This window comes from Acinonyx jubatus, chromosome E1, assembly GCF_027475565.1.
Source record: "Acinonyx jubatus isolate Ajub_Pintada_27869175 chromosome E1, VMU_Ajub_asm_v1.0, whole genome shotgun sequence".
Classification (NCBI taxonomy): domain Eukaryota; kingdom Metazoa; phylum Chordata; class Mammalia; order Carnivora; family Felidae; genus Acinonyx; species Acinonyx jubatus.
The window spans coordinates 26372201-26387967 of NC_069397.1; the positions used below are offsets into that span (position 1 = coordinate 26372201).

At 38.3% G+C, this 15767-nt stretch overlaps 1 protein-coding gene across 6 annotated transcripts in view; it reads right to left on the reverse strand.

Annotated features, from left to right (window-relative positions):
• RPS6KB1 (ribosomal protein S6 kinase B1) overlaps positions 1–15767 on the reverse strand; it is a 187690-nt gene that overhangs the window by 110793 nt on the left and 61130 nt on the right. Inside the window, exon 16 of one of the 6 annotated variants that reach the window (XM_027034269.2) lies at positions 7400–7436. The exons of the other annotated variants lie outside the window; for them this stretch is intronic. Within the exon in view, the coding sequence (XP_026890070.2) occupies positions 7415–7436 (22 nt within the window). The 3' untranslated portion in view covers positions 7400–7414. Of the gene's footprint in view, positions 1–7399; positions 7437–15767 lie in introns of those variants that run through there. 6 annotated transcript variants of the gene reach the window in all.

Consider the following 15767-nt stretch of genomic DNA (forward strand, 5'->3'; position numbering starts at 1 on the left):
AGCGTGCTTCAGATCCTCTATACCCTTCTCTCTCTTCCCCTCCCCTGCTCATGTTCACTCTCACTCTCTCAAAAATAAATATAAAAACGTTTTTTAAAAAAATTTGAAAAGATATATAATAGCAAAGATGTGCAGTGCTTACTATGTTCTTAGATTGTTCTTAATGTCATACATGAGACAATATGTATATGTTTGAACACATACATGTGTATATGTTTATGTGTTGCTCACAATTATGTAAATAAACAAAAATTTCTCACAAAAACCACATTAAGATGAGGAAACTGAGAAAGAGCAAAGTTAAACAATTTGTCCAAGCTGAATCCAAGGAAGTTTGGCACCATAGTCCATGTTTGTTTGTTTTTTAATTTTTTTTAATGCTTATTTACTTTTGAGAAAGAGAGAGACAGGGCATGAGTGGGGGATGGGAAGAGAGAGAGGGAGACACAGAATCCAAAGCAGGCTCCAGGCTCTGAGCTGTCAGTACAGAGCCCAGCTTGGGGCTCAAACTCATGAACTATGAGATTGCGACCTGAGCCAAAGTCAGATGCTTAACCGACTGAGCCACTCTGGCGCCCCACCATAGTCCATGTTTTTAATTACTCTGCATATATCAAGAGCACTGAGAACACATTAAAAAACATTTTTTTTAATGTTTATTTTTGGGAGAAAGATAGAGACAGAGCATGATTGGGGGAGGGGCAGAGACAGGGAGACAGAGAATCTGAAACAGGCTTGGAGGCATCAGCACAGAGCCTGATGTGGGGCTTGAACCCACAATGTTACGAAGTCATGACCTGAACCTAATCTGAAGCATTATTCAGATGCTAAACTGACTGCATCACCCAGGCACCCCAAGAACACTGAGAACATTAAACAAGCCAATAGATCCTTCATACCTCCTGTACTGAACTTTCTTCTACAAAACACCAAATCCTTCTTTTAGACACAAGCCACATCTGAAACTTATTGAAAAGTTCTTCTACAAGAAAGGAGGTAACTAATTTATGTTTTTGAACCCTCTTTGACCTACAACAAAACTCTCTAGATATTTTTAAAAAAAATTTTTAATGTTTATTTTTTTTTTATTTTTTTTTCAACGTTTATTTACTTTTGGGACAGAGAGAGACAGAGCATGAACGGGGGAGGGGCAGAGAGAGAAGGAGACACAGAATCAGAAACAGGCTCCAGGCTCTGAGCCATCAGCCCAGAGCCTGACGCGGGGCTCGAACTCATGGACCGCGAGATCGTGACCTGGCTGAAGTCGGACGCTTAACCGACTGCGCCACCCAGGCGCCCCTTAATGTTTATTTTTGAGAGAGAGAGACAGAGACAGAGACAGAGCGTGAGCAGGGGAGGGGCAGAGAGAGAGGGAGACACAGAATCTGAAGCAGGCTCCAGGCTCTAAGCTATCAGCACAGAGCCCAAAACAGGGCTCAAACTCACTAACCGTGAGATCATGACCTCAGTCAAAGTCGGACACTTAACCAACTGGGCCACCCAGGTGCCCCAAACTCTCTAGACTTAATGAAACCAAACAATTTTTCAAGCTAAAGCACATTACTTTGGGATCAAATATAAATACATTATATTTTATTTTATTTTATTTTATTTTATTTTATTTTATTTTATTTTATTTTTATTTTGAGAGAGAGAGAGCAGGGGAGGGGCAGAGAGAGATGGGACGGAGGATCCGAAGCAGACTCCACACTGACAGCAACAGAGTCCGGCGCAGGGCTCAAACAATGACCTGAACCATGAGATCCTGACCTGAGCTGACGTCAGATGCCTAACCAACACAACCACCCAGGCACCTGGAATGTAAATACATTTTAAAAAGATACACTGCAGAGGTCACTGAGGGAAGCAGGGCCAGGAAGGCATGGAGAACCAGGAAGCACAGGACCAATAGCTAGGACCTGGAGATACCCCTCTCACATGTGATACCACTCCAGTAACCTACCCGTCTCCTGAACAGGGATCTGAGAATGTGACAAGACTCCCCCTAAGCTTCACCAGGTGAGCCTGAATAATGCGTCCATGTGCAATAAAGAGAGATGTCTTTTATTTTTTTGCTATCTTCTCCCTGCCCATTGTTGGGGCAAAGGGAGAAGAAATTTTCTTTTTATTTACTTATTTATCTTTTAACATTTTTTATTCATTTTTTGATAGAGAGAGACAGAGCATGAGTGGGGGAGCAGCACAGAAAGAGGGCGACAAGGATTCCGAAGCAAGCTCAAGGCTCTGAGCTGTCAGCACAGAGCCCGACGTGGGGCTCGAACTCACAGACTGCGAGATCATGACCTGAGCTGAAGTCAGGCGCTCAACCGACTGAGCCACCCAGGTGCCCCAGGAGAAGAAATTTTCAAGACAAAGCAGAAGCAACACAAATAAAAGTTGTGAAGTCACAAAAAAATAAAAGGGCATTGATAATAGGCTAATATATCCATATCTTTTTTTTTCATATGGTTAACCACTAAAGCACATGATACAAATAAATTTTTATATAAGAAATGTATCTACTCTGGAGCTTGCTTCCTATTCTGTGTCTCCCTCTCTCTCTGACCCTTCCCAGCTTCTGCTCTGTCTCTCTCTCAAAAATAAAAATAAAAAAATAAAACTTTAAAAAATTAAAAAAAAAGAAAGGTATCTACTTTGGTAATTTGGGTGTTTAGCTAAAAAGGAAAACATATTTCCTTTTTTCAATGTATCTATATTTTTAAAAACTTTTTTTAATGTTTATTTTGAGAGAGAGAGCAGGTGTGTATACATGCATGCACACAACTGGGGGGGGGGGGGGATAGAAAAAGAATCCCACGCAGGCTCTGCACTGTTAGTATAGAGCCTGACATGGGACTCAATCTCATGAACCATGAGATCATGACCTGAGCCGGTACCAAGAGTTGGACACTCAACCAACTGAGCCACCCAGGCACCCTTCAATTTATCTATATTTTTTAAGTTGAAGTATAGTTGATACACAATATTGACATTAGTTTCAGGTGTGCCATATAGTGATTTGATAACTCTATACCTTATGCTATGCTCACCACAAGTATAGCTACCATCTGTCACCACACAACACTATTACAATACCACTGACTATATTTCTTATGCTATACATTTTATCCCTATGACTTATTCATTCCATGACTAAAAGCCTGTATCTTCAACTCCCCTTCGTCCATTCTGCCCATCCACCTACCTCCCTCCCCTCTGGCAACCATTAGTTTGTTCTCTATATTTATAGGTCTGATTCTGCTTTTTGTTTTGTCTTTTAGATTTCACATGTAAGTAAAATCATGTGGTATCTGTCTTTCTCCGTCTGACTTATTTCACTTAGCATAATACCCTCTAGGTCCATTCATACTGCCAGAAATAGCAATACCTCATTCTTTTTTACAGGTGAGTAATGTTTCATTGTATATATACACCACATCTTCTTTAATCATTCATCAATCGATGAACACTTGGGTTGCTTCCAGATCTTGGCTATTTTCTTTTCTTTCATTTATTTATATTTATTTAAGTAGGCTTCATGCCCAGTGCAGAGCCCAATGTAAGGCTTGAACTCACGACCATGAGATCAACACCAGAGTTGAGATCAAGAGCCAAATGCTTAACCAACTAGAGCCATTCAGGCGCCCCAGAGATCTTGGCTATTTTAAATAATGCTGCAATAAACATAGGGGTGCATATATCTTTTTGAATTAGTGTTTTTGTTTTCTTTGGGTAAATACCCAGTAGTGGAATTTTTGGGTCATACATTTCTATTTTTAATTTTTTGAGGAACCTCCATAGTTTTCCACAGTGGCTGTACCAATTTACATTCATATTCCCAACAGTGCATGAGGATTTTGTTTTCTCCACATCCTTGCCAACACTTGTTATTTCTTATCTTTTTGTTTCTAGCCATTCTCACTGGATTGAGGTAGTATATTATGGTTTTGATTTGTATTAAGGAAAACATACTTTTTAAGATTATAATCAACTTTATACAACTAATTACCTTATAACAAAGGTATTTTTATTTTGAAAGAGAGACAAAGATTACCTCCCTATATGCCAACTCTAAACCAGACTGCTCTATGACATTTTTCCTAAAAGTATTATTTAACACATGTTCACCTTGTATCGACTTCAACTGATTGATAGTGAATGGCTGGACTTACATATTACAAATGAATCTGAGGCTGAGTTCAGACTGAATAAGAATGAGTTTGGTATCACTGTCAATTATCTGCCATAGGTATAGGTAGGTAAAGTGATAACACAAGTACTATGTATTTACATCCCTGAATTAATGGATACAATTTCTACACCAAAAAACAAAAAAAGAATAAAACCCACATCATTTGTAATTTACACCAGGAGCTTAAAGTAAAGCTGAGAATATATATATATATATATATATATATATATATATACACACATACACACACACACCAAACCAATAAAGACCATTTAAAAAAATTTTTTTAAGTATTTATTTATTTTGGGGAGACAGAGAGATGGAGTGCAAACAGGGGAGGGGCAGAGAGAGAGAGAGAGAGATACAGAATTTGAAGCAGGCTCCAGGCTCCAAGCTGTCAGCACAGAGCCGGATGCAGGGCTCAAACCCACAAAGCACAGAATCATGACCTGGGCTGAAGCTGGACGCTTAACCAACTGAGCCACCCAGGGGCCCGAATAAAGACCACTTTTAATAAAAATAATACCACCTTACTGTACCTTAAAATAAAAAACTAACACTCCTAATTACTCTCTAAATGTTTAGCAAGTGAACTGAGGATCAGCCACATCACATAAGGGTGACAGAAGGAAGACCAAAAATTTGTGTTCAAAGGAAGCAAGATGGAGCCAAGATTTAAATAAAGTAAGAGAAATAACTGGGCACAAGGAAGGGAAAAAAAAACATTCTGATGAAAAGGGGACTGGTGCTATAGAAAAGCAAAAATAAAGTTTTCTTGTCAGGGTAAAGAGCCTTAAGAAAAAACATTCAAAACTTGGAAATAGGCAGAAATTACTGGGATCCTTCCACTGGAATGCAAGATATAATTTAGCAGACCCTCTGGAATTGCCTGATTGTATAGGGATGTGCATCTTGATTTGACTTTCTATTGCCTAGGCTATTTTACAACTTTACAGGGGTAGTGGTTAACTTACAGGTAAATGATAACAAAGCAATTGCAGATGAGCAATGCAAATGATTCCTGTTCTTAGTCATATAAATACAAATCTCCTGGCAGAGATTTGTTTTCCATCTAGAAAAAACATAACCTGAGATGTAACATTTTATATCTCTTGCCATGAAGAAATTTGCCTCTACTGACAAATTTATTTCAGCATTCCTTTGACTATATAAATTCTCTGTCCCTTGAATTTCTCTTTCAACCAGTCTTAATATCTTATATGTTCTCATTAATTAATGAGTTGAATAAAATATTAGAAATATCTTCCTTTTATATTTGAATGAGTAATGTGGGTTTTTTTGTTTATTTAGTTTGAGGGAGAGAATGTGAGTGGGGAAGGGACAGAGAGAAACAGAGAGAGAGAATCCTAAGCAGGCTTTTCACTGTCAGCACAGAGCCCAACACAGGGCTCGATCACAAAACGTGGAGTCATGACTTGAACCGAAATCAAGAGTCAGACACTGAACTGACTCAGCCACCCAGGCACCCCAAGAGTCATGTTTTTAAATTTTAGAAAATTATACTCTAGCAAGAATTTGTGTAGGAAATAAACTAGATAAGCAGGGGAAAAAAGAGTTATATGGGGCCTAGTAACAGAAATAAGATAGATAGCAAAGGAGGGCCACTATGCAGTTAACAAATATCTGTTTGGTTCTAAAATGATGAAATGGTGACTGAGAATTTATTAGTAAGAATTTATGTGTGCCTATATGAGCAGACTATGTAGGTGCCCCCTTTTCAAAAGTAATTTCTAAAGCTGCAAGGTTCATAAAGAAATAGCAACTTACCTACAAAGGAAGGCTAGACAAATGGGGAAACCAGTAGACTTTAATAATATGGAGCCTAGGGAAAAAAGATTCCAGGTGAGAACAATCCATAGTGTAGAATGCTACAAAAATGTCAAGTAAGATGAGATCTGAAAAGTGTCCATTCATTCATATGTTCAATAAATATTTATTGAGTTCTTAGTTTATGCTAAGAACTGTACTAGTCATGGGGATACAGTAATAAAACCAAAATAGTCCTTATTGACATTGAGTATAGTAGAAGAGACAGATATTAAATAGCTAATTTAAGAAATAAGTATTCAGAGATTCCAGTGCCAGCCAAGGAATAGTCCACTAACACCTGTCTCCACTGCTGATTATAACTAAACACTCTGGATGAAACACAAAAGCCACTACCTGAGCATTCTGAAAAGGTAAACAAGAGCAGTATTGGGGACAAGAATCAAATTGGAAGAGGGGTCCATATGAGAGAGAGCTTCACGTGTGTGTGTGTGTGTGTGTGTGTGTGTGTGTGTGTGTGTGTGTGTATGTGTGTGTGTGTCGGGAATGGGGGTGGTTGGAGAGAGAATTTTACAGGCGTGTGGGTGCCCAGTGAGGCTGTGGCAGCTACAACTCCTAAAAAAAACAACCCTGTCTTTATAGACAGAGAAACAGAAAATGGGTCCCTGGATTTTAAAGAGTTGCGGGGAAGAAATCCCCATTTTTCCCTCTTGCTGTGGCACGGGCAAGTAAAACTCCTAGAGAATAAAACCCATCATTCCAGCTGTAGGTCAGAGGCAGGAGGCTGAAGAGAATCTCACAGAGGAGAGAGCTGGAGAAGGGTTCTCTTAGTTCTGTGCACAAATCAGAATATATCCAGAGCTCACTTCTGAAGTACACATACACAGAACACCCCAAAGCAGCATAGTAAACTCCTTGAGAACTGAATGGCAATATAAAGCAAAGCACAATTCCAAGACTAGCCCCTGAGTAGTACAAATGTAGGACAGATCTAAAAGAACACTGCATAGGCCTTGGAAACTGTCCTAACATTAGAATCCATAAGGGAAAAAAAGTCAAAATAGACTTTGCAGTCTCAATCCAACCAAGATAACTGACTGCTGAAGACAACAATAAAAATCAATATTCTTCAGAGGATTTTAATAGGATCCAGAGTATCAGGTTTTCATTGGCCATCATCCATTAGTTGGTAAAAAATGAAATACAGAGATTGTTATCATTCAGTGTTTAATTCTTCCACCACTGCTAAGAAAACAGTATACAAATCAGCCCACCTAGCTGATTTTTATCTTCCAGATCAGAGTGGTGGTTTTCCAAACAGAATGTTGTCCATTTACTTTACAACTACCATCCATGAACCAAGGAGATATTTGTTGGTCAGCTGAGAGATGTTTATTGGGCACAATCCAAGTGATGACAGAATCTGGCAGCTCCTCACACAGTTTCAAAGTCAGGCCTAGGGGAAAAGAGGCCCCCTACTTGTGAATACATCATCCTTGCATTCCACAGGTAGCATGACCCTGAATAAACCATTTCCATTTTATTATGGAACTGTTATGGGCACTGCCTTCCCCAGTATAGTGTTTTTCCAACATCAACCAAGACACCAAAGGCATTTTAGGTTTCAAGATTATTTTATGTCTTTAGTCACAAGGGCAGTGTTTTGGTTTTCTTTTCTTGAGAGAGTGAGAGAGCACACATGTATGCATGAAGTGGGGTAGGGGAGGGCAGAGGGATAGAGAAAAAGGATCTCAAGCAGGCTCCACACGCAACATAGAGCCTGATACAGGGCTCGATCCCACGACTGTGAGACCATGACCTGAGCCAAAATCAAGAGCTGGATGCTCAACCATCTGAGCCACCCAGACACCCCACAATGGCCATTTTAATTAATGTCTGATAGTAACCTACTAATTGCCCTTCAAAGGGAAATTCTCCAGACCAAAATCCCTATAGTCAGTGCTAAGAGGTGCTCCTAGGCTTTTGTGATAAGCCCCACTGAATGCTCCACATACAGTTACTGCACAAAGAATTTGTCCATATCAGCACTCCAGCTTCTACTTTATATTGTTTGGATTCATGCAAACATTAATTTTCATTTAGCATGTCCAATTAATATTGCTTGAAGGGCAGATTTATATGCCTTCTATTTTATAATAATAGGTAGCTGAAATATTCCCCAATCAGATATGATATTCATCCCCATAATGCAATCAGGTAGAGGCACAATCACTTCACATAAGGCCTGTTGAAACATCAATTCTCCTCCAAACTTTCACCTTAATCCCATCAGCCTTTACATTCTTAGCTGTAGCTTCCATTCAGATTTCATTAACAGGTTCTGGTTTTATAACATGAACTATGGAAGGTGTTCCCCAGTCATACCTAATATTCATTCCTATAAAACATTCAGATAGAGGAGACACAATTTCTTTACATAAAGCCTGCTTCAACATTCTAATTTTTATAATCCCATCAACTCATATATTTTCTCAATCTGACTGTAGTCCAAGTTAGGACTTCATAAACATGTTTCCATAGCACAGTGCATGGAGCTCTGTTGCAAAGGAGTACCAGAAATTTCTCTATCCCCTGACCACATTACCCACACAAGTCCATATGGCTTCAGGGGTTGGGCCAGAGGATTTGGGCCCCTAGAGTTAAATCTTCACCTTGATTAATACAGCTAACCATCACCCCAAGCAATTCTGGGTAGGGTTTTTCATTGTAATCTATACCTTCTAGCTTTTTAAGTTCCTCCAAATTGAGGTAAATGAAGCAGACTTGTTTGGGGCCTTTCAACATTGAGGGACTAATTGGGAATCCCACTGGTCCACCCAACTTTGATAGTGCTGTATCAACACCTTTGTTTCAACATCATCAGTGTCCACCACACTCCTCCCTTTTCTCAATAACCATCCATAAACTTCCACTCTGCTGAGACAAGTCCCCTGACTCTCCCCTCTGTCTTTCCCTGCTTTTCTTGTTAATTACTTTAAAGATCTTGTTTTCAGTAAAACTTACACTGGGAAGCTCATACAGCAAATCTGATAGGACTTTTCATCATGTTGTTTGATTTTTGCAACAGTAAAGTTACATGGAGTGCCCCTACAACAGAGGCCTCCCTAATCACAGCATCTACCATAACTTGAGTAATGAGCATATTCATCAAGTGAATATACCAGTCATCACAGATCCAGTCCCACATGGCTTGCATACAAAACACATCAGCTGCTTCATTTGGGATTGGTTCCACTTGGCAATTATAGGAGGAGTTAGACAGTCCCCCGCTTTCTCAGACAAACACACTTCACAGTGGCTTTTAACCAGTCCACCAGGATGAATGTTCCCTTGGGAATAACCACCTGTGTGTCTGAATCATGTATAGCCATCTGTGATTGTTTAACAGTGAGCTTTGGGTCCTGTACCAGCCCAAACAAACTCTTCCACTCAGCAGTATTTAAAACCAAAGATACTTCTCCTAATTTAGTTACTCTTACAATCCATTTGAGTAAAGGTTCTTCAGAAAGCTGATGATACTGACCTACAAAATGAGACAAATCCTACACTATACCCACTGTTCTCAGTAGTTTCTTGGTTTTGCCTTCCCCCCATGTTGACTACCTTGTTGGCAACCAGAGATATTAGAGGCAATTTCTTTTGTTCTGGCATATTTTTTCCCTTTGTGGGCAGCTCTGAGGCTAGTGGACAAAGCTCACACCAATCAAAATCTGAGCTTGGTCTAGAATCAAAGCCTAACTACACTTTCTTTCACTTTAGATATTACAGATAACAATAACCAAGGGATTGTACAGTTAATATGTTTCTTATTATTTTACATTTCCTTACATATCCACAGTAAGCCAACTCTACAGGGGTTGGGTCTACCATCATTTCTAAATTCCAATGGTAATTTTTACCTTTAGTAACTGATTGCAGTGCAGCTGCAGTTTCATACCATGGGTAATTAGGTAGCCATCCTGGGATCAGAGGTTCCTCATCCCCATCCTTTCATCCTTTCTCTTCATACACCACATGTTTCCTTGAGCCAAGGGCCATTTTAGCAAATCTCATTTCTCTAACACCAACTAAAGGAAAAACTGTTTCTCTGCCCAGAGAACACTTCTGACACCAAGTGTATGAATATTTTTTTTAAGCACATCACCTAATTTTCCAACTATGGATAACAACTGGGTATCCTATAACTTAATGTCAGACTCCACAGACTTAAAGACTCAGTCCCATAAGACTACCCTCAATTCAGATGCCAGTCACAAGTAACAAGTGAGTCCCCAAGGGGCCCAGATTTTTGTCTGACTTGGCTACAAAGTTAAGGGGGCCTATAATCTTCCCCTCAGAATTAGGAATTTGCTTGAATGGCTTACAAAACTCCAGGACAGATTTACTTATGTTTACCAGCTTTTTATAAAGGATGTTATAATGAATACAAGCAGCCAGATGAGGAGGTAAACAGGGTGAAGTCTAAAAAGGTCCCATGTGCAGGAGCATCTGCTTCCACGGGATTGGGATACACCACCTTCCTGGCAAGTGGATGTGTACAGCAACCCGGAAGCTCTCCTTGTAGTTTAGGGATTTGTATGGAGGCTCCATCATGTAGGTATGATTCAATGTTACCTCAGTCTCCATCTTCTCTTCCCTTTCCTGAGGATGGAGGGTAGGACTGAAAGGACTAAACTAATCATGGCTTGGTATTTCTGATGACCAGCCCCAATCCTGAGACTATCCAGGAGCTAACCAAGAGTCACCTCATTAGAACAAAGGATGCTCCTATCACCCAGGAAATTCCAAAGGGTTTAAACCTCTGTGTAAGATATTCCTATCACTCCCATCGGTCAGGAAATCAAAATGGTTTTAGAAGCTCTATCAGGAACCAGGGGCAGAAACCAAATATATATTTGTTATTATATCACATTGTTATTATCATTATGCTCTGTAAGATAGAAGTGAACATGCTTAAAAATGGAAACACAGAAGTTCTCAGCAGAGAAAAAGAAATTATGGAAAAGAAACCAATAGAAATTATAAAACTGAGAAATATATCAAAATAAAAACTTTCACTGGATAAGATCAATAATAGGATAAAGGTGATAGAGGAACTTGAAGATAGACCAACAGAAACTATCTAGTCTGAAGAATAGAGGGGGGAAGAAAGATTGAAAAGAAAATGAAGACAGCCTCTGGGTCCTGTGGGACAGTATCACATGGTCTAACATTCATTCACTGGAGTTCCAGAAAGGTACATTAGTTTCTATGTAAAGGTACATTGGAGGTATATTACTTTCCCGTTGATGCTATATCAAATTACCACAAACTATGTGCCTTAAAACAACAGAAACCATTTTCTCACTGTTCTGGAAGCCAGAAGTCTGAAATTAAGGTGTCAGAAGGGCTGCAATTCCTCTGGAGGTTCTAGGAGAGAATCATTCTTTGCCCACTTCTGGCTTCTGGTAGCTATCAGCATTCCTTAGCTTTTGTGGTCATTTCTCCCTCTACTCTATCTTCACACTGCCCTCTCCTCTTTGTGTTACCTCCTTTGCTTCTCTCTTATAAGGACACTTGTGATGGCATTTAGGGCCCACTTAAAAAATCCAACATAACTGCCTTATCTCAAAAATCTCTAACTTAATTACATTAGCAAAGACCCTCTTTCCAAATAAAGTAATATTTTAAGTTCTAGGATTAAGTCTTGATATCCTTTGGTAGCCATTAGTCAACCTACTGTAGGAGAGATTGGAGCACACAAAAAAAATGTTGTTGAAGACATAATTACCAAAAACTCCACAAAATTTGGTAAAAGATGTAAATTTACAGATCCACTGAGATTCTTGAATCTGAGTGAATCTCAAACAGGATAAACTCACAAAAAACCACTCCCAAAGACATCATTATAAAATTGCTGGATATACAAATACTGAGTCATTGCGTTGTACACCTGAAACTAACAATAATGTCGTATGTCAATTATACCTCAATTAAACAACAACAAAAATTGCTAGAAACTCAAGATAAAGAAAAAAATCTTGAGACCAGCTAGAGGAAAATAAGACATAACATAAAAAGGAACAAAGATTTGAATGATTATGGGTTTCTCATTAGAAACCTTGGAGAGTAAAAACAATGAGGTATCTGTAAAATGCTGAAACTATCTAACCAAAATTAGTTACCAACCAAAGTATCTTTCATTAATGAAAGTAAAGACATTATAAGAATAAGGAAAACTAAGAGAATACATTTCCAGGAGCCCTGCACTAATAGAAATAGAAGTTCTTCAAGACAAAGGGAAATGATACCCTTTTGATTCCCTAAGATTCCCTTAAGAAGAAAACTTAGAACTTTAGGAATGAAAGAAAAGCAAAATAAATCTAAATAGGTAGATAAATATAAAAGACTATTTTTTCACTAAATTTCTCTAAAATTTGTATGACTATTATAAGCAAAAATTATAACATCATTTGATGTAGTTTTCAAATGACAGAAATGCAATCAACATGATAATCAGAAGGGAGGAAAACAAAGGCACCTATACGGATATAAGATTCTGACATTTTACTTGAAGTAAACTGTGAAAGGTTAGGGATGTATAGTATAATCATTAAAAGAACCATTAAAAACAATTATCTCCAAGAACATATACACATGGCTAACATAAGCATATGAAAAGATGCTCAACATCATTAATCGTTATGGAAATGCAAATCAAACCATAATGATTACATGTCAACTATATTTCAATAAAGCTGTATAAAAGAAAACAACAATGAGATATCACCTCACATCTAACAAAATGGCTACTATTTTAAAAAGGAAGGAGGGAAGAAATGAAGGGAAAAAATAACAGGTGTGGTGAAGATGTAGAGAAATTAAAATTCTGGTATACTGTTGGAGATAATGTAAAATAGTGTAGTTGCTAAGGAAAACAGTATGGCAGTTCCTCAAAAAATTAAAAATTGATATAATAATTCCACTTCTGGGGTATATCCAAAATAACTGAAAGCTGAATCTCAAAGAGATAGTTGTATACCCATATTTATGGCAGATTATTCAAAATTGCCTAAAGGTGGAAGGAACCAAGTGTCCATCAGCAGATGAATGAATAAACAAAATGTGGTATACAAAGTGGATTATTATTCAGCCTTAAAAAGGAAGTAAATTCTAATACCTGCTACAACATAAAGGAACTATGAGGATATTATGCCAAGTGAAATAAGCCAGTCACAAAGACAAATAATGTATAAATCCATTCGTATGATGTATCTAGAGGAGTCAAATTCATAGGAACAGAACGTAGAATGGTGTTTGCCAGAGCTTGGGAAGAAGGAAAATGGGGAGTTATTACTTAATGGGTTTCAGTTTCACAAGATGGATAAGTTCTGAGGAATGGTTGCACAACAGTGTGAAAATACTTAACAATACTGAACTATACACCTAAAAATAGTTAATAGTTAAATAGTTAAAAATAGTAAACTTTATGTTATGTGTATTTTACCACAACTAAAAATTAGAAAATGAAAAAGTGTTTCCAAACAGATAACCAGGGGCACCTGGGTGGCTCAGTTGGTTGGGTGGCTGACTTCAGCTCAGGTCATGATGTTGTAGCTCATGAGTTTGAGCACCATGTTGGGCTCTGTGCTGAGAGCTCAGAGCCCGGAGCCTGCTTCAGATTCTGTGTCTCCCTCTCTCTCTGCCCCTCCCCTGCTCTCTCTCTCTCTCTCTCTCTCTCAAAAATAAATAAACATTAAAAAAAATTTTTTTAAACAAATAATCAAAAAACTAATAGATAAATTATAATGGAATACTAAAAGTATCCACACAATCTAAAAGAAGGCAGAAAAGGTGAAAGAGAAAAATTAAAAAGAAGGCACAAACAGAAAACAATTAATAAAAGGGTAACCTAAGTCCAACAGCATCAATTATTACACTAAATGTAAATAGTCGAAACATACCAATTAAAAGAAAAAGTTGTCAGAATGAGGTTTTTTTTTTTTTTGAAGACTCAACTAAAATAAAATAAGCAACCTATTGATAGATTAGGAGTAAAAGGATGGGAAAAACACTAGTCAGAAGAAGTGGAGTTGCTACATATCACCATGGATAAAGAGGGATATTATACAATGTTAAACAATGTTAAAAGGATCAATTTGCCAAGAAGACATAAGAATTGTAAGTGTGAAAAAAAAATTGTAATTGTGTATGGACCTAAAAATACATCTTCAGGGGCGCCTGGGTGGCTCAGTCGGTTAAGCGTCCGACTTCGGCTCAGGTCATGATCTCACAGTCTGTGAGTTTGAGCCCCGTGTCAGGCTCTGTGCTGATAGCTCAGAGCCTGGAGCCTGCTTCGGATTCTGTGTCTCCCTCTCGCTCTGACCCTCCCCTATTCATGCCCTGTTTCTCTCTGTCTCAAAAATAAATAAATGTTAAAAAATTAAAAAAATATATATCTTCAAAATACATGAAGCAAAAACTAAAGAGTTGGAAAGGTAAACAGACAAATTTATTATTATACTTGGAGACTTCAATGTTTCTTTTTTTTTGAGAGAGAGAGACATAGGGGATGCAAGTAAGCAGAGAGAAAGAGGGAGAGAGAGGGGGAGAGAGAGAGAGAGAGAGAAAGAGAGAGACTCTCCCATGAGGGACAGAGAGAGAGAGAGAGAAGTGGGGCTCACCTGAAGCAGGGCTCATGTTTACATGAAGCGGGGTTCATGCTCACCCAAAGAAGGACCCATGCTCACCCAAAGTGGGGCCCATGCTCATCTGAAGCAGGGCATGAGCTCACCTGAAGTGGGACTGGAGCTCACCCAACATGGGACTTGAACTCATGGACCATGAGATCATGACCTGAGCCCAAGTCAGATGCTTAACTGAGCCACCCAGGTGCTGGAGACTTCTCTCAGCAATGGACAGAATAAGTAGACAGAAAGTCAGCAAAGATTGAGAAGACCTGAACAACACCATCAACCACCTTGACCTAAAACATTTGTAGAACACGCTACCTTAACAAGAGCAGAAGATATATTCTTTTCAAGTGTACCTGGAGCATTTACCAAGACATATGATATTCTAGGGGTGTGGTGCCTCGCTGGCTTGATTGGCACAGCATGTGACTCTTGATCTTGGGGTTCCAGCCCCATGTTGGGTGTAGAGATTACTTAAAAATAAAATATTTTTAAAAAGACATATGATATTCTAGGTCATAATACAAAATTTAAAGAATTGAAATCATAGAAAGTACATTCACTGAATATATCAGAATTAAATGAGAAACAAATAACAGAAAGATATCTAGAAAAGTCACAAATATTTGAAAATTAACACACTTCTAGTAGCCCATGGGTCAAAGACGACAACACAGGGAAACTAGAAAATATTTTGAACGGAATTCAGATAAAAATACAACATATCAAAATTTATGAGCTTCAGCCAAAGCAGTGCTTAGAAGGAAATACATAAAATTACATGCTCATGTCAAAAAATAAGATCCCAAATCAATGATCTAAACTTCTACCTTTAGAGGGGTGCCTAACTGGCTAAGTCAATAGAACATGAGGCTCTTAATCTCAGTGTCATGAATTCAAGCCCCACATTGGGCAGAAAGCCTACTTAAAAACAAACAAACAAACAAACTTCTACCTTTAGAAACCATATAAAGAATAAATACAAAACAGATGAGAAATAATAAAGAGCAGAAATCAGTAAAGTTCAAAATAGGAAAACAACAGAGAAAAAGAAGTAATACCAAAATAAAACAAATTTTATTGAAAATACTAAC